Source organism: Neocloeon triangulifer, unplaced genomic scaffold (genome assembly GCF_031216515.1).
Source record: "Neocloeon triangulifer isolate White Clay Creek 2 clone unplaced genomic scaffold, ASM3121651v1 ptg000012l, whole genome shotgun sequence".
NCBI classification, from domain to species: domain Eukaryota; kingdom Metazoa; phylum Arthropoda; class Insecta; order Ephemeroptera; family Baetidae; genus Neocloeon; species Neocloeon triangulifer.
Genome location: NW_026775554.1, coordinates 5,599,462 through 5,623,183, shown reverse-complemented (window position 1 = coordinate 5,623,183; position 23,722 = coordinate 5,599,462). Strand labels below are relative to the sequence as shown.

At 37.0% G+C, this 23,722-nt stretch overlaps 5 protein-coding genes across 6 annotated transcripts; 3 read left to right on the top strand and 2 right to left on the bottom strand.

Moving 5' to 3' along the window:
* The first annotated feature begins 49 nt into the window (after nt 1–49).
* LOC132198187 (ionotropic receptor 40a) lies at nt 50–4,076 on the top strand. The gene is made up of 17 exons (XM_059622058.1): nt 50–221; nt 391–479; nt 543–602; nt 652–789; nt 839–933; nt 997–1,092; nt 1,144–1,283; nt 1,328–1,493; nt 1,553–1,659; nt 1,715–1,808; nt 1,869–2,027; nt 2,430–2,547; nt 2,599–2,727; nt 2,780–3,040; nt 3,091–3,187; nt 3,240–3,445; nt 3,500–4,076. The coding sequence occupies exons 3-17, from the start codon at nt 575–577 to the stop codon at nt 3,628–3,630; spliced, it is 1,965 nt and encodes a 654-aa protein (XP_059478041.1). The 5' UTR covers nt 50–221; nt 391–479; nt 543–574; the 3' UTR covers nt 3,631–4,076.
* On the bottom strand, nt 3,634–7,509 carry LOC132198186 (E3 ubiquitin-protein ligase RFWD3-like). 2 transcript variants are annotated; one of them, XM_059622057.1, is made up of 11 exons: nt 7,355–7,509; nt 7,190–7,280; nt 6,754–6,952; nt 6,546–6,695; nt 6,202–6,493; nt 5,867–6,150; nt 5,686–5,806; nt 5,170–5,299; nt 4,916–5,108; nt 4,468–4,805; nt 3,634–4,284 (listed from the first exon to the last, which is right to left on the bottom strand). In XM_059622057.1, the coding sequence occupies exons 3-11, from the start codon at nt 6,931–6,933 to the stop codon at nt 3,894–3,896; spliced, it is 2,079 nt and encodes a 692-aa protein (XP_059478040.1). In that variant the 5' UTR covers nt 6,934–6,952; nt 7,190–7,280; nt 7,355–7,509; the 3' UTR covers nt 3,634–3,893. The 2 variants fall into 2 exon arrangements, with proteins under 2 accessions (XP_059478040.1, XP_059478039.1); XM_059622056.1 differs by having other exon boundaries at nt 7,190–7,497.
* Nucleotides 7,510–7,672: 163 nt separating this feature from the next.
* On the top strand, nt 7,673–8,806 carry LOC132198401 (selenoprotein F). The gene is made up of 5 exons (XM_059622422.1): nt 7,673–7,695; nt 7,796–7,808; nt 8,098–8,222; nt 8,304–8,529; nt 8,584–8,806. Exons 1-5 carry the CDS (start codon nt 7,673–7,675, stop codon nt 8,698–8,700), a joined length of 504 nt encoding a protein of 167 aa, XP_059478405.1. The 3' UTR covers nt 8,701–8,806.
* Nucleotides 8,807–11,024: 2,218 nt separating this feature from the next.
* LOC132198189 (uncharacterized) lies at nt 11,025–15,601 on the top strand. Its single transcript, XM_059622060.1, has 3 exons — nt 11,025–11,211; nt 13,781–14,285; nt 14,788–15,601. The coding sequence occupies exons 2-3, from the start codon at nt 13,788–13,790 to the stop codon at nt 15,100–15,102; spliced, it is 813 nt and encodes a 270-aa protein (XP_059478043.1). The 5' UTR covers nt 11,025–11,211; nt 13,781–13,787; the 3' UTR covers nt 15,103–15,601.
* Nucleotides 15,602–21,553: 5,952 nt separating this feature from the next.
* Nucleotides 21,554–23,719, bottom strand: LOC132197780 (uncharacterized). Its single transcript, XM_059621316.1, has one exon. The coding sequence runs from the start codon at nt 23,717–23,719 to the stop codon at nt 21,629–21,631; it is 2,091 nt and encodes a 696-aa protein (XP_059477299.1). The 3' UTR covers nt 21,554–21,628.
* Nucleotides 23,720–23,722: the final 3 nt, after the last annotated feature.

The window sequence follows — 23,722 nt, the reverse complement described above, 5'->3', positions numbered from 1 at the left end:
CTGTGAGAAAAATTGTGAATACCGCGTGGGAATGAAACGCTGAGGAAAAGCAAAGGATGCTTTTATTGCGACGGGAAGGTGACTTTGGTCTGATTGTGAGAGCAGCTTGATTGGGGAACAATTATTATTGTGACAAGATGATGAAGCGAATTTGCTTGTTCTCAAATGAGTCTGTCAGAGAATGCCTCTGAGACTCGACAACATAAATTTAGCAAATAATGGTTTGTAGGATACATGAAAAAAGTAAATTTTGAAATTCAAATGCATAAAAAAATTAAATATATTTAATTTTTTTTCATGTATACAAAAAAAATCAAATTACCCCTAAAAAGAGGCAAAGATATAAAATATTAAATGATAAAATGGTCATAAAGTTCATGTCATTTTCAGCTCTGATCTATTTGGTTGAATCTTTAATAAGAAAATCAACTCTTTTAATCCACGATAGACATTTGATTGGCAGCTCTCCTGGGAAATGAGTAAATTAAAAATTTATTAAAATCCGCTCTGTATATAAACGATCGCGCTTTGGAACACCATAGTAGTGCAATATTGACGCTGAGCTTTGTGAACAATGAATCTGAAAGGCACCGTTTCATTTGGTAAGTCTGATTTTGTTAATTTAAGCTTAAAAGATTATTTCAATTAAAGTGCTTATTCTTTTGTTTAAAAATTATAATGTTCAATCGGAGAGCAAATTTGAACATGAAAAGAGGATCACTTTCGCGCTGCGAGAACTACTCTTGAAAACAACCAGCGATGAGGTCCTGATCACATTTGATACAACCAGTATAATATTAATTAAATTTATATCAAATGATTTTCTAAGTGTATTTAGATGTTCGATTGGCTACAAATCTCTTGAAAGATCTTGAAAAGCAATATATCCTATCGCAAGCTCATCAAATTAATGATTTGAAAAATATGGAAAAAGTATAAATTTTATGCAAATTTTAATTGTTGAATTCATTGGTGTAAATTATTTCTGCTTGTTAGCACTGCAATTTAACAAGTGAAATGTTGAGAAAGAGAGGGGATGTCACGGAAATTTTTGTTGTATCACACCAAACAGCTAAAAACTATATGGAGCAGGTTAATCTTCTTATCAAAAGAAATCGTCTGGAAAAATTAAATTAATTGCAGGTGAAAAAGTCTGAACTGGGAGGAAGAAATTTGCGCTTAATTTTTATCTGGCAAAATTGGCCCAGCGGGTCTCAAAATTTGGCGGCTCAAACTGAAGCTGTGCGAATTGCAGTTTATTCTTGGTACTCAAATTCAAATATGTGAGTTAAATTTTAATTTACTATTTTCGAATAAATTTAAAAAGTTTCAAACTTTTTTCGACGCATTCTTATGGAAAGAAACCAACAAAAATGTATCAAATCAACGCTTGGAACAATAAGGAAGGATTTACGCACATCCCGGTTTTTGTACCCATGAAAGAAGTATTTAGCAATATGAAAGGCCGATTTTTGCGAGTTCCTGTTTTACACGCAAGTTTTTACAGCAATGAAATTTTTTGATTTTTATAATAATAAAAAAAAAATGTTAGAAACCACCTTGGTACTTTGTGAAAAAGGAAGGAAACGTGTCTTTGGAGGTGGTTGGCGGCAGGGACCATCAGCTTTTGAAAGAAATTGCCTCTCGGATGAATTTTAAGTTTGTTTTTTTTGCTATCACAAAATTCAAATTGCAGAAATTGTGTGTATAAAAGATACAAGTACTTGGACCCAACGGAAAAGTCACAAGGGATTCCCACAGGCAGTGGCAAAGCGGGACGAGGAGTGCTCAGCCTACTCCGGAAAAGAGTTTCTTGCTCAGAAACAGGTAGGATATGGATAAAGCAAATAATGCCTTTTTTCCTCTAGCAAGTTGACTTATTCCTCGGGGACGCGACCATCACTTACGAACGGACCTTGGACCTGGATTTTTCTTTCTTTACCATGGCTGACAACGTGGCCTTCATAACCCATTCCCCGCAGCCGCTTAGCGAAGCATGGGCACTAGTCAGACCTTTCCATTGGGAGGTAATTATTTATTTTTGTTTATAAATAAAAAAATTCATAACAAAAACGGGCTTGGTACTTCATTATTTTGTAAACAAAAAAATGTTGGTTATGGCTTGCAACCTTTTCAACAAGAAAAAAAGAGCAAAAATTTCGAAAAAAGTAAATTAACTTCACAAACATTTTCATGCCATGTCCATAGTAATATTCAATCATATTATTTCTATTTTATGATTTTATCTGCTGCTTTTTTATTTCATGATCACAGAAAGTGCTGCAACCCGTGGAAAAATATTTAGTTTTTAAATACGGGTGGAAGCGCGTTTATCTAACAATTATTTTCATAAAAAAAAAATACCCAATTAGATTATATATTATAAATATTTTTCACTTGATTTATGTGCTTGTAATTTATTTCTAAAGGTTTGGCTGGCAGTTTGGCTTTCCATAGCTTTAATTGGTCCAGCCCTGCGTTTAATTTCAAAAAACACCACCCTCGGAGATTGCGTTTGGGCAACCACGTCAATCATTTTGAAACAAAGTATAAGACTTGGAAAATTATAATGTGGTTTAAACAAAGTAAAATTTAAAGGTACCCGAGAAGTAGGAACGTCCAACAAAACGCGACTTGTGACCATCATGTTGTCCATCACCGCGACCTACGTGATCGGCGACTTGTACTGCGCCAATCTAACCTCGCTTCTGGCAAAACCAGGCAGAGGCAAATACACAAATTTAATTTGAAATGAGCTATTTTCATGTATTTTTTTAAGAATCCCCACTGAACACACTGAACGATCTGGCAAAAGCTCTTTATGAAAAAAGGGTGGATTGTCTAGTCGAGGGAAGAAGTTCGGGCGCCGAATTCCTGAAGAACGGAACAAGAGAGGCGCAGAAAATTTGGCGCTTCATGCAACGACAGCGCACGTGGATGGTGCCCAGCGTGGAAAAAGGGGTGGCCCTGGTCAGAGCAAAACAAGGTCTTGTTCTGATTGCGGGGAGAGAAACGCTGCAGTTTGAGATGCAACGATTTGGTATGAAAGTTAAACCAAAAAATGTGGAAGATTTTGAATAATTATTCTAGGACAGAGATTTTTTCACTTGAGTGATCCACTCAGCACTCAATATTCAGCTATTGCCCTACAGCAGGGATGCCCATATTTTGAAAACATCAATGAAATGTATAAAATAATCAAACCACATGAAATCTAAATAATCATAAGAAAATTACAGATTAATGTGGCTCTTTGAAGCAGGAATTTTGGACAAAATGACAGCTACAGAATATGCGAGGTTGGGATCTCAAAGGAAAAATGAGAGAAAAATGGGGGAAATTTTAGAAAATGTTTACGACTTGGAGGCATTCAAGACTAAACCCCTTTCAATGCAAATGCTTCAAGGCGCATTCATTGTGCTTTTCTTCGGCAGCTTTTTAGGAGGTGAGAATTTTTATCATGGATTTATCATCACTGTTAAACTTTCAAATCTTTCAGTTGGAGTGTTGGCTATCGAGGTAACCATTTACAAGAAATGCAAAAGAATTGAAAAAAGAAAGCAGTTGAAGAGAGGAATTAGAATTTCTGTCAACTTTTTGACTTTCGTCGTTTCCAAAATCGTAGAATAGATATTTCTTTTTAATACAGGAAAATATTTATTAAGGGTAATTAATGTAATCTTACAAATCAGAATACCATAGGTTTGCTTGAATATGACGCACCTCTAGCGACAATGTGTCATAGTGCTGTTAAAAACAGACTTGAATAAATAAAATCAAGTTGTTTTCAGTGACTTAACAAACTAACATAAAAGAAATAGACCAAAGTAGCTTGTGATTAAGCTTCCTGAGAATAAATGCCAGACACGGAAAGAAAAAAATGGCAATAAACTTTATCTCACAGTCATCTCGTAGATCGACACCTTCTTGTCTGTCAGGAAGGCGAAAAAGTCCTTGTGGTTGAATTTGAGATTACACACGTCCATCACAACATCTGACATGGTCAAGTTTCCAATGATGGACCCTCCGTCGGACACTGACCACAGTTTCACTGTCCGGCTGCTCTCCTCACTGCCGACGACCAGCAGTTTGGAATTGTTGCCATCCGTGTAAGTGGCAATGGCGGACCTCTTCAGTGTGGTCTGCGCTTGGCCACCTCCGTTGAGCTGGAGGATAGGTTCGAAAAGTTCGACGGGCTCAGCATTGGCGTCGTGGCGAATCCTTAAGACTGTGTGGCCTGCTTGCTTGTTGGAAAGCAGAAGATGGCCTGTCACAGGCTCAGCCCTGAAAAATGGAATTTTTAATTAAAATTATTTAAATATTAAAGAATGATAAAACATGTGGGCAAAATAAGTTAATTCTATTAATTTGCAATCCCATCGACTCCTTGAAAATGATATTTTATACACTTATTTAAAATGAAACTGGGATTTGGTGACTCGTCTTGCTAATCAATGACGTACTAACCTCAAGCCGGTCAAGTTGCCCTGGAAAGGGAGTTGAACTCCGGTAACATCTTCGTCTCCGATGAACAATTGGCATGACTTGAGGTGAGCGGCAATCAAGGCTCCACGAGGTAAAGAGGGATTGTAGTTTGGAGGAACGGTGACCAGAGAATGAATGCCAGTTATGTCCTGGCCACTGTTGAGCACCCTTTTGCCCAGCATCATGTACGGAGTTACGTTCGGCATTCGTATGTCAAACCGAGCGATTTCTCCATTCATCAAACCAATACTTATTTTGTGGATGTCACCATTACAAGCCCCTGTTCTGTCCCAGCAACAACTCCATGCAGACATTGGAGTCTAAAAGAAAGAAAAAAATCAATGATGATATGTTTCATTTGCCCCAAAATATATGTGGTTTTTAGTAGTATATATTACCGCGTATTATATACTACTGTTTTTCTACTAACCCTGTAGGAGTGGACGACACTGTTTGACCTGTAGTCAATTAGCTTGACAGATTTGTCCAGCGAGGCAGTCAAGAGAATGTTATTGCTTTGATTCGGACAGTACTCCATGTCTCGAATGGGTTGGGTGTGGAATGCATCTATGCTGCGCACCGTGTATCCTCTTTCGCAGTCGTAAACCTGAATGCCATGATATCTAGATTGGAAAATAAAAACTTTAAGCTTAAAATAATTTGAAAACAAAAGAAACAACTAACCCCGCCATAGGTGAGGCACAAGATACAACCAGCTGGTTCTCCCAAGGACAGAAGGCCATGACACGACCTCCAGAATTTCTGAGTTGACTGTCTTTGACCATTTTAAAGGAGAATTTGTTGTTTTTGGTTCCTGGTTCAAAATAAGACAAGATTTCTTTGAGAGATTAAAGAAGCTACCAAAATATAATTCAATTTTTGTAAAACATTTTCATTGTTCTGAATTATGTTCTAATAATAAGGTTCTTGAACCACAGCAGAAACATGATTTATGTTATAGCTTTCTGATTGGGCACAAAAAGTTTTATTTGTATCTAATCAGAATGCTAAAAAAATCCAAATTATTCTTATTGCTGTGCTTCACTCTTTCATTTTAATAAACTAAAAATTAGGAATTTTTTACTTTTTTATTACTATAATTGTTTACACTTAGCATTATTTCATATTTTATTTTAAGTTGTAAACAAAACCATTCTAGGAGAAAAATTGTTTTATGATTTTATCTTCTTCTCAACTCACGTTTCTCGGAGGGATTGTCTCGTTTGGCAATGGTGTTGTTGGCCTTTGCAGCCTGCGCTTCCTGCAAAGCTTTAATTTCTTGATCCTTCCTCAAGACCTTCAGTTCAGCCTCTCTCTGTGCCTGTAGAAAAAAATTTAAAAATAATTGCAAAGAGGCCTGCAAGTAACTAAGGCAACTTACAGCAAGAGCCTTGGCCAACTCGGCCTGCAGTCTTTTCTCTCCTTCTGTCTCTTTCACCTTGATGGTGGGTGCAAAAATCTTCCTGATGTCACTCATTTTGTTGGCGGTGTTGCACTTTGGGCACTTTTTATTCGATTTTACCCACTTCTCCACACAGCTCTTTCCAAACAGGTGGCCACACTTAAGAGAGACAATCCTGTGCGGGCCAGTACCTTGCCACGAATCGTAGCAAATGGGGCACATTTGATCATCGTCGTCATCATCGTCACTCACCATCTCAGAAGCTACAGGAAAAATTTCGATAACAAGTAAATTAACTAAAGAGATTATCTAACCAGGTCTTTTCTTTGCAGTTTTTGCTGCACTCCCAGGCTTCTTTGCGGGTCCTGTGTGGCCATTGGCCATACTTGGACCTGCCTGAGGCACAACAGCTTCATTTTGAGGAGCTAGAGGAGCTTCAATGATTTCTATTTCTGCAATTGCTGGAGGGACGACGTCAACTATGACCACACTAGCATCACCCGCAGGTCTGTCCTCCTCGTCATCATCGGACACTTGGATGGGTCCTTCTTCTTCCAAGGCCTGGACATGCTCATCATCAGACACTTGGACGGGCTCATCTACATACTATTAACAGACAAATTTTTATTAAATATGAAATTAAAATTTCATAACTTACAACTGGATCTGCTTCTTCAATCTCATTGTCGGACATTTCAACAGGTGTGTATTCACCAGATCCCTCTGAATCGTAAGATCGGCCTGAGGCGCTGTCGTTGTCCTCGTTGTCAGAATCGTCGGAGCTTACAGTAACATCAGTTTGATAGCTCTAAAGGAAAATGGAGTTTGATTTTTATTGCAGATTATCTTAAAAATAGTTATCTTACGGAGGCGGACCCGTCTGAGAAGGACTGCGAAGCTTCAGAGTCGGAGTAACGATCAGAGTCGTCAGATGCAGATTGGGAATCGATGGTGGCGTCTGCGATGGAGTTGCTGCCCACCGAACCGGGGACGGAATCTGAGTCGGAGATGTCAGAATGGTCTGTTGAATATTCAGAATCCGACATTTGTGCAGCAGTTATGAATCTGCAAAGGGAAATCCATAAAAAATAATGGTTTCTATTTAAATTATGATCAACAATAAGCACCCATACAACAATAAAAATATATGCCCATATTGGAATTATTGGATATTCTCATATGAACATCATACATAAATAAACGCTCTTAAGCTATAAAAACGTCAGAAAAGCTCAAATTTCAACATGCTAGAGTGCTTAAATTGCTATATTAATAAAAAGATCGTAAATATTTCAATCATACCTTCCGATGAGAGTGTTTCCATCGTTAAATCTCTTCGAATTTGCATGGTTTGATCCATTCGATCGAAATGCCGGCGCCTAAAACTCTTCTCCTGAACGTATTTTGATTGAATTCAAATGATCACAGAAAACCAAAGGATAATTTCGTCAAAAGGCACTGACGTACCTAGCAGCAATTTTGCTTTCAATCAAGGAAAATCTGAGCAGAAATTTTGATCTACAAAAACACGAAACACATCCAGAAACGTGTAGAAACCAATTTGCCGTTGTGGGAATTTTTTAATGGGCGCTAAATCGTTTATTTTCATTTTGACACTGAACTACTTAAGTAAAGGAGCTAAGAAAACGCCATGTTTGAAATTGTTCAGCCCTTTGGCTATACGAAAATCTTAAAAATAAAGATGGCGACCAAGAACCAAAGCTAATCCTCTACAAGTTTACACTTGGTTCACATCACACACATTTCAACCTTTTATATTGTTTAATGATCGATGATTTGAGATTGAAGTACTCTTTGGTCAAATAAATTTCTTGCTAGAAATCACAATTGAGAGTAACTTATTATTTTATATTTTCCAAGGATTTGAAACCCCGCCGTCAAAATTAGAGATTTAAGTCAGGTAAGTCAACTTTAAAATCAAGTACATAAAAAGGATTTCGAAAAAGTGGGAGTGGCGAGTGGCTTATGTCGAGCTCACATCGATTTCAATGACTTACTTGGCAACGTAAACATTGCGATTTTTTCCAGCGATTTGGATATTTGGATGTTCAAAATTGGACGATTGGCCGGGTTTTCCAACACTTTTCAAAATGAAATCCAGCTCTAACTTTTTAAATTTCACATTTTTTATACTTGCTGTAGGTTACTATGAATTAAAATTTTTTTAAATTAAATTAGCACTTTTTCAGTCGTTCTTCTGCAATGCAAAATCAGAGTTCAGCGCAGAGGACTGCGCTGCCCTGGGGTTTAGCAAAGCTAATTTATTGTGCTCGTCCTGTGATACCTTAGCCGATTTTGGACTCCAAGAATTAAAGTAAAATAATTTTTCAAAAATCATAAATAAAAATTGGGCTCTTTATGATATTTATTTGTATTAATTGTAAGCACTTTGTAGAGACCACTGTCGTCAATGCTGTCACAAAGAAGAGAGTGACTTCAACGTGAAAAAGTACCACAGTGCGCGTTTAGAAGTCTGCACGTGCAAATTTGGAGCGTACCCGCAAATCCAGGCCTTCATCAAGAGCGAGAAACCCGCCCAGTTCAGGAATTTGGCTATCCGATACGTCCGAGGCCTGGATCCTGTAATTAAACTCATGGACAAAGAAGGAAATGTTCAAGAGGTATGTGAAAACTTAGAAATTACCACAACAAAATTAATTTTTTGGCTTTTCTAGGTTTTGGCAATCGAGCGCTGGGACACTGACACTGTTGAGGAGTTTTTGAAAACCCACTTGGAGCCGGTTGATGATGACTCTGCTGATGATTTTCTGCGCACCAATAATGTTTTTTGAAATGCTTCAACCATTGTATTTTTTCTCATTAAAAATGTAAGTTTATACCACTTAAATATGAAGGTCATTTCAAATCAAAATTTGTAAACAAAATTTGTGGATATATTATTGATATACAAAAAAGCAAAAACAATAATGTCATAATTTACAAGAAAGTTCATGGAATTTAAAAATCACAAGTGAAAACATAAATAGTTTTGTCATGATCATTCAGTTAATCAAAATAGTTGTTATTTATTTTTAACTGTACGTAACGTTGTATTTTTATATGGAAGGGTTAAATTAATTCAGAGTGTAATTAAATGAGAGGCTCTCCAAATTTACCTCTATGAGAGCAGAGTAGCACGGCTCCTTACAGTTCTGTCTATTTCAGTATCGGATGAGGTCAAAGATTATTCTTGTAAGGACACACACCACACACTTTAAAAAAGATGAGTAAGACTTATGTTAAATATATCTAATCTAATAATTGTTATTATGAACAATAATGATCTATTATTTGATACAAGATATTCAATTTTACTTCTCGACAGAAAATATATTTTCAACTTATGAAGCATATGAAGTTCCTCATGTTTAAAATCATTTTTTTTTCATGTATTTCAACAGCATATATATTCATTTTATATAAATTTTGGATTACCTCCTTTGCTCTTATTAAAAATATAGAAAATCTATTTTATATATTTTTACGTCATCAATATAGTACGAAAAATCTTAGAATTTTTGAAAATGAAAACTATTTTGTAGATAATTTCGGATAATTTTATTGCCACAATTTTTAGTAGCATAAATACATTATACTAATTAAATCACTAAAACTTAATAACTTGTGAATCAAAATTTTAAATAATGCATTTCCGTAATTCTATTTTTGAAGTTTGCGGATGGAAAAAATATAGGATTTGGCTCAAATGTTGGTCGACGTAATTGTCGGTTATTTAGTTACGAAAGTTACTGCTGTTGGCAATTTATTTTATCAAAGGGTGTTTTTTTGTTATGAGATCATTTTTATGAGTGTAGAATTAATTTTATATTTTTCAAAATTGAGGAATCTTGAATATCAATAAATCTTAACTTAGTCCTAATGCCGTGGAAAAATTGAAGCGCGTAAAAATATTGATTGTTTTTCAAGGCAGCAATCTAAGGCGCACCCCAAGCAATTCATTTGAACTACAACAAGTGAATTCCGTGACTAGGTAAATTAAAAAACCACTACCAAATCAAGTTAGACGACTGAAATATTAATAATTAGTCGTCGCGATGAAGTGTTTCGCTAGTTTTAAAGTCAGTTATTTAGTTACGAAAGTCATTGCTGTTGGCAAGTTATTTTATCAAAGGGTGTTTTTTTGTTTGTTATGAGATCATTTTTATAAATGTGGAATTAATTTTAAATTTTTCAAAATTGAGGAATCTTGAATATCAATAAATTTTAACTTATTCCTAATGCCGTGGAAAACTTTCAACAGCGTGCTGTGGGTTTTTTCCTGAATATCTTACCTGGTGTTTATTTTTTTATTTTTTTTATTTTCTGTGGCATGTTATAAACTGGTTCGTAAAATGTTTGCCTCAACCAAATGCTTTGAAAACTTTTATTTTGCCAATTTTTTCAGCTTTACAATGAGCTAAGAGGCAAAAGTAAAATCGAATTTGGGCCAGAAAAAAGATGACGTGTTTAAAGTAGGTCGTAGTTCCCTCCGAGTTCCTTTTGAACTTAGAAAAAGAAATTAGGTGAAATATATGTGCTACAGATGTCCAACAATATTCTATGTGGTCTAGGGGTTTTGCCAAGGTGCCAAGGCCAGATAGCTCTCTGACTCTCAATGACTCTGAGCTATTTGCTGTCAGATGCTTCTAGTATTTATAAGGTAAATAATTTGGTTAATGTACCGAAATTAGTAGAAATTTAAACAAAAAAATATATTATTATTGTTTAAAAAAAATTATCGCAGTTCCTGATTTCAGGAAAAATAATAAAATTGTGTACTTATTGCATACCAAATTCATTTTTCTACTTCTGTCTGTGTGGTTCATTAAAAATTATTGAATAGTTTTTTGCCTTTTGTTAATTCTCAAAGAAGAAAATGGAAATAGTGCGTGATGAAAGCTTTTGGCACGGCCTATAAATTGTTGAGAATCTGGTGGCGGGAAAGAGTTAAGACCTGCCGAGCGGTCGGTCCAGTGACCCAGTTGGGCGCGGCGTGGACACCAAGCGAGGGTCGTTTTGGTCACGTGACAGAATTGGAGCACCTTGCTCTCTCCGTCGCTGCGACCGTCCGAGAGCTATGCACCGGCGCATAGCTGAAATAGCGGATTTGACAGATGGTGTGCTTGGAAAAGAGGAATAATGTGTGCAAAACAACCTAGTCTCGCGTCGGACAAGAATAGGGTTAACTTGGTGAGCAGCTGGAGGGGTAGCCGGCCGGCAGAGAGGGAGCTAGAGGGGCACTAGCCCGTGGGGTCGCAATTCAGTCCCGCCGTTGATCGCCGCTGATTTGCATCGAACCACAGGTAAGCAGCCGCCCCCGACTGGCGTCGCCCCCGATACACCATCCACCTCACGTCATTTGAAATAGTTTTTCATTCCTAATTGTCCATTTGGCCGGTGATCAAACAAACGGGTTAATTGCCCGGGTGATCTGAAGAAAGTGATTTTTTTCGGTGGCTTCTTTGTTGACGCGACTGGTATGGTTACAAAAGAAAGAGATGTGAAGGTTGAAAGTGTTTTAGTTTCATTTTTTTGTGCCGTAATTCAATACAAAAGTTTTAATATCCCTCGGTATGTTCGCGATTCTTCTGTGCTGAAATGAAAATAGCTTTTGGCAATGAATGTGAAAGCAGTGTCGGAAGCTGTGATTCAAAAAGAGACAACATAAACTAACCACCTTAAATTGGAGAAAGGTTTTAACTTTCTCTCTGATTACAATTAAACAATCAAAATAATCTTCAACAAAGTTAATACATTGTTTTACACCAAATTGCGCCACTATAAACTACAGTATTACTTTGTATTTGCAAGAAACTTTATTTTTATTATAAAAATCATTATATAATTCTATAAATTTATTAAATACTTTTATTATTTTTACCACTATAAATTGTTGAATTGAAACTACAACAATATTTTTTTATTGTAAATTTTAATCGCAGCTTGAAAAATAAAGCGGATCAAAAACATTGAATACTAAATAAACCTGGAAGTCTCTCAAACCCAATTTATTAACGATGAGTTAATTGATCGAAATTTACGAGGCTGTTTTCAAGGGGCCGCCAAGTCGTCGTCAGGGTGTATTTAATGCACACGGCGTGTCCAGCCAGCGGTGCCACGCTCTAGAGCATGGGGCGGCATCCGTGGGCCCGAAATAGATGCGCCGCGTCGTCACTAATTTTAACTGGCGCGCTGCTAACCCACTCGCATTATTTCACCCGACACGTCACCGGTCAGCATCAACCCACTTAGTTATGCTCGGAAATCGAATTAAAAAAAAAAACGAGGGAAAGTCGAAATATTCGGAGGCGACATTAGTCTCGTGTAAAGCAGAGGATTTGTCAAGTTGTACACAGCTGGAGGAATATTTTGAATTGATGGATTTGGCACTCGCTCATCACTTCCTCCGTGAATGAGCTTTGCCAGTATTTTTTTATATAGGACGAGTGAAGTTATTCGCAAGGACAAAGATCTTGCAAATTTTTTATTTTTAAAACGATTTTTGACAATTTTTATGGTTTTCTTTAAAATATATCGTTGTTAAAACAATATTTTTGAAGAAATCTGAGTTGAACCTTGTTTTTTTTTTCAACGACATTAATTCATTTTAATCCTATTTTGAACCACAAACTTCACTTAATTATATGATTTATAATTATTGTCACAAATCAAGTGGCAAATCAATGGCAAGGGATTTTTTGTCATTTAAAAGATTTATGCTTACTTGTAGTGGGCTTTGAATATTTGGAAGATTTTCGTGTCGCAAGCTTAGTCCACAGCTATATATTTTATTTTAAATCCCAGGCAAAAAGCACTGCCTTGTCGCTCTAGTTTATCTCAAAATCAACACCCAAGGAATTCCCAGCTGCAGTTTCACTCTCGGCCTAAATGAACTTTTCTCTGGCTCGGCGGCACGCATCCAAGAGAAACATTTAATTTACTGGCCGATTAGTAATCACAATGGCTGTGGTTTAACTCGCGTTATATATTAATTAGTCAGGCGCTGTTGTTGACCATTACAAGCTGCTGAAATGTAATTACTTCGATTGTCAGAGCACGAAGAGTTAGCTCGGACAACTGTAGAGTTGAGAATTTGCGCGGTCAGCCAACGGGTGAAACGTGCGTTTCTGTCTTCCTGTCACCGAGATTCAACATTCACAGTGGAATTTGACCAAGTTAATTTTACTTGTCAAGTACAATGAGTTCCCAAAAATAATCCAGACTATGCAATCCGCGCAGATTCCGAGTCGAGCAGGTTGCATACAATCGAATCTAACAGGAACCAGCTCAGTTCGACCAATTTACGAGTGCTGATGTTTTGCCAAAAGCAAAAAAACTGTGTTTATCAGAGACCTTCTGGGTTAATTATTGTGCCCCTGAATTAGACGAGTCGCTCTAAAACGAGAGCACGGCAAGATTGATTGAGATTAGCGTTGCCACAGCGGACAAATTTAGGATTAAAATGAGCAAACAAGCTAACAGTGACAAAACCATTAGAATTATTCCTGAAAATAACAATTGAAACTTCAGATGTTGAAGAAAACGAACCAAATGTCTCAACAAAACTGTATAATATTGCGAAGAAATCATATTTTAATAATTACGAATGATTTATTAAGAAAACGGAATCTTCATTCAAAATCTAAACACTCTAGTTAAGTAAACTCTTTCCCAAAATTCGCCTTGAAGAGTTTCCATAGAGGCAAAACATAAATTCAAATTTTATTTCTAGAAATCAGCAACTTTCTTGATTCTTACTGCATCTCAATATTTGAATTTTCCAAGTTCACGAAAGAAAATTCCATAATCAAATTGAAAATTAATTTTAACGATTTTAATTTAATAATGCTACATTGAAATTTTTAATTCCAGGTGCAAAATGTCGGCCGCACGTCGTTACCTGAGTCGTCCTCGCACAAAGCTGTATGACTACAACTACGTGATGGGCGAGCGGTTGTACCGCGGCATGGTCGACTCTCTGGACAAGCCGCGCGCCGCTCGTTCGTCGGCGGAGGCCGTCGACAGGCACACCTACGCCCCACCGCCGCCACCCCCGACTAACAACAACTACAGGAATCGCTCCTACGACGAAGGGTCCGAGGAGGAAGACTCGTCCCTGCGCAAGATCAGGGCGGCCAGGGCCAAGATGGAGGAGGAGGTGCGCGCCTATGAGGAGAGCTCGAACGCTCGCAGGGCGGCCCTGAAGAACCAGAGGGTCGACGTGTCGGACCGTCTGCTCGACTCTGTCGGCATCTCCCGCAGGTCGGCGGAGAACGGCGACTACGAGTACTCGTCCTCGAACCAACACCGCAGAGCCGTCACGGAACTGGAGGAGGACCCGTTTTTCAAGAAGAGGACCTTCCAGCAGCAAGCAAAGGTTGGCCTAACCCTATCCGTTTGCAAAAGAAGCAGATTCAACGTCAAATTTAGAGGATAAAAATACAAACTCTGCATATTATGTGTTTAGTTTAGTTTTTGTGTGAATTTCTTAGTCCTATACTGTTAGGAATATTGAAACATTACAAATAATTTGATATTAAATTTCATTAAATGGTACATATGAATTTTATTTCCATAAAATATTTTTTTAAACATTATTATAGGATACTGAACGGCTTTGAAAGAGATAGTGTTATAAAAGATTTAAATGTAAGTTAAGCTTATGTAAAAACCAGACTTAATCCTGCAGATATTTCAATAAACAAAGTAAATAATTTTCTAATCTCTTAAAATTTAACTGTTCAATTATTTAATAAAATTTTATTTAATTTGTGTAAATAAAAATTAGTACAGGATGCGTGAAAATTTTTAAATTTTACATATAAAACTATAAGTTTGGGAAGAAAAGAAGTAAATTTATTAAAAATTTTAATTTTCAGTATCAGTTTGAGGAAGAAGATGAAGCTCCTGTATCTCGTCTTAAGTCCAAGCAACGCAACTTGTTCGCCAAGGAGAGCGACTCACCCGATTTTGACACAGCTGCCGCCCTGGATCGCGCCAAGAAGTCGAGGGCACGTCTGGCCGAGATTGAAAACGAAATGGACGAGTTGAACGAGAGGTCGAGGGCGCGGGGTGCGCGCATGGCGTCTGCCCAGGCCGTCCTCAGGGAGGCGGCCGAGTGCGAAAGCAGCGTTTCTGCCACCAAGAGCGTCCGCGTCAAACGGGCCATCCAAGTCACCGAAAGGGTTGGCTGAAGATTTAGAAGAAGAAGAAGTGGACGAACAGAAAAAAAGGAAGGACTCTTTGATTCGGCTGAAATTGTGTAATATATGTTCAAGGTTGGCTCACCTGCTTTCATATTAATTTTCATAAATACTTCTTACACATATTTCAAGGCTATAAATTTCAATCATAAATATGTCGACTTTTCGCCCTCTCTTCCTATTTTTGTAAAACTTCAATTAATGCATAAGAGCTCTAAACTTTCATTTTCGTCAGCATTTGACTTTTCAGTATTTATTAAATCTTCCGGAATTACAGAATCAAATTTTTATACAAAAATTGTTTTCTCAAAAATTTTTAAGCAGATGAGAAATTAAATTATTGTGTGTACAAAAATCTATCACGTGAGGATGGTAAATAGGGTGCTTGATAAGTAAGTGAACTGCAGTTGGGTGGCCGCTGTGAAAATGCAAATTCTTAATTGTTTGTACTCGTTGCGCAAAATAAAAAAGGACTCTCTTGTTAAGACCAGGCGAATTCTCTTCTTTCCGACCTTTGACCTGCAAAGCACACGTGGATGCGCGCGTGCCTCGGCCGCGGGTATGTAAATTTAGAAAAAGAGCATATAGTGCGCGGCGCGAGTCAAAAATACTTGGCATCGGTTTACCATGGCCGGGTTTGGCTCGAGACAATGAGGCGAGATAAAGATAGGCAGCAGCAGCAGGCCATCGGGCCACTCGCAATTGCCACCGGCGATTCTGCGCCGCAAGACTTTTGGTGTCCAACGGGGTGAGAGCGGCTAGAGGGGTGGTACAGGTGAGGGCACGCACCACCTGTTGCAGATCTTTTGTCCTCTCTGGTCTCTGGCGCCGAAAAAGAAAGGAAGAAAGAAAGAGTATCTTGAGGGGAAGATTAATTTAATGCTTTAGCATTGTTTTACTTGGTTTGCAGATTGAATTTTCAAACACACGTCTTTGTACTGAGAAACATGAGTTTGTAAACAAAGCTTTTAAGAATTATCATTATGCAACAACAACAAAAGACGGAGAGTAACAAATTTGGCAACTTTTAATTAAGTTAAGCCCGATTGAATTTTTTTAATTATTTTTTGGCAATCTTTTTACAATACAACAAAAAAACTAAGAGTAATGCAGTTTTTTGGGTGATCGACTTTGATTTCTTTATTGAAATGTTTGTAGAAAAGCGTAGAACATAGAAGATTATTTTGGAGCATATTTGATTTGTTTTTAAGAAGGGATAATCCGGATATATTAGAATTTCTTACTTTATTATGAATCAACAATTAATTCATATTGCTTTTAATTAACTTAATTACAGCTACAGCCAATGGGTTATTAAAAGATCACCTATATTTTTCTTGACTCAATTTGCTAGAATAATTTCTTTAAACTCACGAACAAAATTCTTTTTTAAAATTTGTTTTTTACTGATGGGTGAATGTTGATTTTTCAAATTTGTCTATTAAAATCGTTTAATGTTTAATTTGATATTATTTTCGGGAAGATTCCATTAATTTCACTCACAGCTGAAGAGATGAAAATAAGCGACCAGCTGAGTACCTCAAATTTCATAACCCAACTCAAGGCTCAAGGGTGCAAGGCAGACACCGGTGTCCGAAACGGTCGTGGTTTCGCCACGGATCATAATAGTTCATAATAAACTAACCCGGTCGGCTGGCTCCAGCACATATGTTGGGGCCGGTTTAAACTTAATGTTTACGCGTCTGTATGTTTGCCTATGTGTATATTTCCTTGTTGCAGGACCGAGTAAGAAAAACACAAATAGCTCACACCATTGATGAACTGCGCGCCCGCACACTCTAAATATTTATACACGGAGCACCGGTTTATATTTTTCTATCAACTTTTTCGGAGATCGCAAAAACGAATCCCTGCGTAAATTTAGAGCGAGAAAAGATTTCGCCGTGGGCCACTTTGTTTTGCCGAAATACTTTTGCAATCGTCTCATGCCGTGCTAAAAGGGACAAGCTGCCGACGCTTTTAGCCACCAATTAAATTAAATTACACAAAGCGAACTACGATTTTAGCGAAAACACGGAATTTGTGATTTTTAATATACTTTCAGAGTACTAAAAGAATTCGGCGTAATCTTCATCATAACAATCACTAATTTATCCACAATGTAAAATAAAAAAAAATTAAATGTTTCCATCTTCTATACAAATTAAATTCAATCGATACGCCTGTCATGGCAAAAGATACAAAGTCTTTTATTTAAATTTAAACAAAAAACATGATTTAATACATTGTTATGTAATTATTAATAATTTTAGAGCAAATTCAGGAGTGAAATAACACGAAAAAACCCCACTATGTGTACTGATATATTTTTATTACCTTTAAAATAGGTATTTCAAAATCAATAGAAATAACATTTTTTATTCCTTGGCATTTAATTGAGCAAATCGATCGTTCGTTCTGTCTGACGTCACAATGTAACAAATGGACCATCGGAGACGATGGACTAAATTTGCACCCGGTCAGGATATAAATAAGAGATCGGCTGTGAGTATGTGCGCGACTTTGGGGCCGCCGAGAAGCACACGTTACACGTGGGCGTTGAACTCGGGTGTTTCTATTTTGATTGGAACCATTCAGGTGCTAATTGGCTTTGCATCCAAAGAGGCGGACGGAATAATAGTCGTGTCAAAAGTGCAATTAGCCTCACGAAAAAAATGCTTTAAAATTATCTTTTGAAAGAGAAATTTCATAACGAGTTTCTCGTGGGACTGTTTTGCACACCTCTGGAAATAGTAAGAAATGTATTTTACACATTGTGCACGCCATCTTTCTGGCCGAGAGGCAAATCTCGTCTGAAAAAGATGGAAATAAAGTTGGACACAGAGCTCCTGGCAGTTTATGCAACTTCCAGTTTATGGCTGCTCAGCGGCACAGCATCTACCAGCAGATAAATAATTTGTGGATCGTTTAATGCGTCATTTTTTTGTTTCATAAAAATTTTTAGAATAGTTTTAATTACTCAGGGTAAAATTTGAAAGTACCTTCCTGATAAATTCAAATCAGCCAACCAGGACATTATTTGATTGTTAGATTGTTGCTCTTGATTTCACTGAGTGAGGAGTACACAAAAGTCAAAATTTACATTACTTCAATAGGCCAAAATATGTCATCAAAATTTTAATTGAGATTGCAATTGACAAAAATCAGTCAGGAATTTCTAAATTTTGGTTAGATAATATCTCTTTTTCTCTTTGGCACAAAGAAAACTGGCTTTTCTAAATTATTTTTCAACTCTTAAATTGTTGAAGGCTGTGGCATGTATTAAATAATTTTCATGCCTATAAGGAAACATTCTTCAAAACGATTGATTGTGCAAGTTAGGTTCAATCAAGTATAAAAAGAGTAATATGGATATGATGATATTTAAAATATTGTCAATATAACATAATTCTCTGCGAATATATAAGAGTGCAGTTTGCAGTTGTTACTTCTAACGATTTTGATCTCTTTACATTGAAGTGCGGATTGACAAAGGATAGAAAGCAGTTTGAAATATATTATTTACTTTCTGACTCTGCTGAGTAATTTTCTTATTTGAATTTTTTCCTATTTTCCAGCACTGACATAGTAGCTCAAACGTTTATTGGGGAAATCGACGGCAGATTCTATTTCGACAATAACCAATGACACTTTAGACACTTACATATTTTAAAACAAGGGTATATTAATTTTGATGATGAAAAAATATTGTACTGTATGTTCAATTCAGTTTTATTTTAAAAAAGCGAACAAAGTACATTTTGAAGCTAACTATAGTTAATTTGGAAGCGTGATTTTTTTTTTAATTAAAATAATATTATTTTGTTGCTTATAAGGATAATAAAATATATAGGCTCCACGAAGCAAAATATTATGTTAAGTCATGTTAAGTGATCGTTATTTAAGTATTATGAACTAGAATTAATTTCATTTACCACAAGGAGACCCTGTTACATTTTGGTAATACCACATTTGCTGACAAGGGCAACCCTTGGCCTTTAAAATCACGTCGAACGACATCCCCTTGAAAAAGCGGTGTTTATTTTAGAACAGTCGCGGAGAGAAGTGGAATTCAAAATTTGCCCGACAGTGGCTTGAGGGAGAAAAATTCGGCAGAGTGCTCTTCATCCATCAATGTCAGCAGAAGCCAAGGTGGCAAACGCGCTATTTCTGGAGGAGAGAGGGGTGCTTGCGAGAGTAAAGAGCAAAAACACTCAATCAAAAAAATCCAAAAACTTCAATCGGAAGAAATATTTTCTCAATTTTTAAATTTTAATATTCATTTGCGAAAAAAAAGATGTTTTTGTTTTGAAAAGTGTGTTTTCGTTGCGACGTGTGCGTGTCAAATTAACACACCAAGAAGTCGAACATTTGCGTGTCTGCCTGTCCGAGTCGCATTATAAATGGACCCCAGCTAATTAGTCACATAACAGGCAGGCCGCCGTCATAATGCTGCCAGATAAGTGGACCATCATATCTTCTTGGCGCACAGCCCTCGCACATTAATTAACACGCCATTTCTTCTCTGTGCTCCAAGGGAGACAAAGGCCGTTGAGATTTTGATATGCAACACCTCTCTAGGTGTGCAAACAAAAGCTTAAATGAACTGAAAAACGTGCGAGAGTTGGAGAAACTTGGCATTACAGAATTCATGCTTGAATTGCAAAACACGGCTTATTGTTGTAACAAACGAGTAACCAGAATCAAGATGTGAAGAAATAGTAAACTTTAAATTAAGGATGAGTACAGTTTTGAGTTATTGTAAATATTTCGAGAAGCGCCGAGAAGTCGATTTTTTATGGGTTTTTTTAATAATCAATATTTTTTTTATGGTATACAAATAATACAAGGTACAAGGTATAACAGATTATATATTTTTATTTAGTAAATGATTTTGAAATTTTATTTTTATTTGTTGTAGACCAGTTCCCATATCAAAGAAGCTAATTTATACAAAACAAAAATACTTATTGTTCTCATCTCAAATCATCATCAGATCCATCAGATTGAAATGGAAATATTTGCTGTGATCAAAAGCTGTATTAATTTTAGATGCATTAATTTAACATGCAATCAAGCATCTCTCTGTGCACCACAGCTGCCAAGCGCTGGGTTCAAAGGATTAACATCGCGGCCGGCGAAATCAGAAATCTCGCGGGAAGCGGCGCACACAATTTTATAGCCCCAAGATTTATGAATTTCATGCCCAGGCTAAATATTTACAAAATAAATCTTCTCGGAGCCAAAACACTGAGCACCATGTCGACAGCATTATAAAATAAGTTTCATATCGGTTGGATTTTCGAAATATTTGGAGAGCGGCCACGCGACTGCTGAAAATATCAGCCTTGAAAATTGAAATTACGAAAATGGTTTTTATTTCGGTGCGACCTTTGGGCGCAAAGTGGCGGTCGTGTGTGTTGTCCCGCTTGTTTCTTTTGTCTGCGGCCCATTTTTCAACTGGCTGCGTTCCCTGCGTCAGTTCGATCATTCAGCACCCGAGGATGCATCTCAACGATTTTGTTTTTAGTCCTGCGCCTCTTGTCAAAACAATTTTCATGAAAGTTGCGAGGAGACTAAACTTTTATTTTATGACAAGGATACTGAAGATGGTTTAAAGGAAACGTCGCGTGGAATAATGAGTATTTTTTTTCCGAATTAAAACTAAAAGTATTGTTACGTGATTTGGTACCACCCTAGCGCCGGTGAGCGGCCGCGGAGCAAATTGAAATTGAAAATTGTGAAGTGCGTTTGTGACGTCATAAAAGTTCTGCTGGCAAGCGCACGAGGGCGTTGACGGCCGGCCACTTGACCATGCTTTGTTTTGTTTTGAGGCAAGCCGAAAGGCGAGAGTGCGTCGCCTGCCGACTTTATTTAGCCAATTGAAGCGAACGAAGCACCGTTATTCATCGGCCGACGAAGCCGAACGTCATTTTGTCAGTCGGCAAAGCATCACGTCTGCCGAGTTTGTCGTGTCCGAGTATTATGCCAAGTCTTCCGCGCGAGCGACGAGATGGAAAAGTATGTACGTTTCGCAAGGAGTTGTTGTGTTTTTCGCATGATGTGCCTCTATATTTTGCACGCACAAGTTGCTCAAACGTAAACCACTAAAATCTGACACGTCAAGCACGACATTAGCCGAATTAAAATGCGTTGGAAATCTTTCTAAATTATTCAGTATGTTCATAGAAAACCATTACATTATTATTTATTTATTTTAATTCTTGGTGAAACCCACTTAGCAAAATATGATGGATCATTAATTTTTCATTAATTATATAAGATGCCACATTAATTAGTCTAATTAATTTTCAACTAATTGCGTGTAACGCTTTTTTATTAATGTATAATTAATGATGTGGCATTAATGAACAATAATTAATGCACAACTAATTTTACCTTCATTATTAGTCAATTTTGTTGAAAAATAAATTTCTGTTTGGTTAATTATTAAAATGTGTATTGTTTTATTTTTGTTAATGCAGCATTTACATTAATACAGAGTGTATAAATCATATCAGCAGATAGTGTGCAAAATTGGAAACGATATAAATTTATTTTCGAAAGGCAATAAAATCAATTTTGCTTTCAGTGCATGAATGGATACAATTAGTCTTTCTCTAGAAACAGATACTTTTTTTACACCTAATTGTTGGGAATTGATCTCGCCTAAGACAAAAAATGAGCCCAAATCATTGAACTTTTCACAATCAAAATTGTTTGATTTTGCGTCAAACCGAATCAGTCTCACAACTGACCCACAAACTAAAGAACAGAAGCAGTCATTTTTTGATGGAACAATAATTTGTAGATACTTAAAATTAATTTTGGCACATTCACCTTTCCACTCTATAAATGGTTCATCGTAAAAAAGTTTCTTACAAAGATATCGTTCTTTAGTAGCAAATCTTCTACAAATTTGCGCCGAAATGTTCTTCCCACTCTTGATCTTATTTAAAATTTCACGAATAAAATTTTCCGACGAGTAACAGGAGAGATCATCTAGTGATAATCCGAAGCGCGCGGACATATCTGGCAGGTGCAAGAGAGAGTGTGTATTATAGACAATTTGGCCTTTACCAAAAGTATTTTCAACATTTCCAACATAATCAGTTAACAATTCTCTACTCTTCTTCAATAAATCTTCTTCTGAGCATAAGTTGCTCCTCAAAATTCGAGTAGCAATGTGAAGCCTTAAAAACTGATTGTACACATTTGTGTGCACTCTGCCTTTCAATAAAACCGGGCCTGCGTACTCGAGAAAGAATCTGTATTGGGTCGCCTTGTAGGCTTTTAAGAATTTCAAAGGACCGAGTCGACGTTGAAAATCAATTGGCATGAATGTCGCAAGTTTTGAAATGTCTTCATCCATAGCCTTGGCGTTTGCTTTCAACATTCGAGCAGGTCCTTTGGATTCTAGCAACACATGATAAAGAAAGCGTTTGGCGGCACCTTCATCTAAAAGATGAAGTGAATCCAAAATAACATCTTGAACAATATCAAAATTGGGGATTATAAGCAATGAACTAACCCCCTTGTGGTGCTCAACATCTTCTTGAGAACGGAAAGACGCATCCGTTCTCAAATTCATTTCATTCACAGGAATATTCTTAAAGTGGCACCGACAAAAGTCACCCTTGCCTTGTTCCAAAGAGCACCGTTCACAACCTTTCTTAGAATTGTGTCCACAAATTTGTTTAAGGAAAGCACGGGCCGGCGCGTCAGCCGTGAAAAACTGGATTCTAATTTGAATTAAAACACCGTCAACCTCAATATAGTTGGATTGGATTTTGCTTAATTCGTGTGTCAAATCTGCCAAGAACTCTTGATGATCAGGTTTCCCTGATCCAAGAAAAAACCCAATCAAAATAGACTCGAAACGGTACCTTTGAGAAATGATATTAGCCATCAGTGGCCAGATAGTCTTACTATAGTACCCTTTCTTGAACAAATTTCCTCCGTCAGTTGAAATTGCAAAATTTATAGCTTGATTACTTAATATTTCTTTCTTCAGAATCGGGCATTTTTCCACTGCTTGTAACAAGGATGGTATAAGGCCAAAATAAGTAAATTCTCCTTTATAGGGATGCTCTTCCCTATTCGAGTGGTTAATGAAAATTGTATTAGATTTAAAATTCGAAAGTCTTAGCAGAGTAGGGGCACGACAAGGCAAAGATTTAAAGATTTTATGTTTCCTAGCAGCTTTTAGAATATCTTCTAAGCATGACTGTGTTAAATTGTGCTTGTTGTAAATTTTGACGAGATCGCTTGAGAACAGATCTGCAGAGGCTTCAAAATCTATATATTCCTCATGATTTGACGGGGAGTTAATAGTAACACTTTCAGCAATTGAGCCGGAATTTGTTGAGCTTTCACTGTCTGACTCGCTGGATGGGAGGTCATTGACAAGATTGGGAACTGCGGTAAATTCATTAGGGACATCTATTTCACCGTCAAAAATTGGGCTCGACCTTAATGGGCTGCTTAGATTACTGACTAATGGGGAAGACGGTATATGTAGAATATCACTTGCAATGCTGTCCGAGTCACTGCTGCCTTGTTTTGAGATTGTTTCTGATAATAATTCATTGTTCACCACTGCACGCATTTG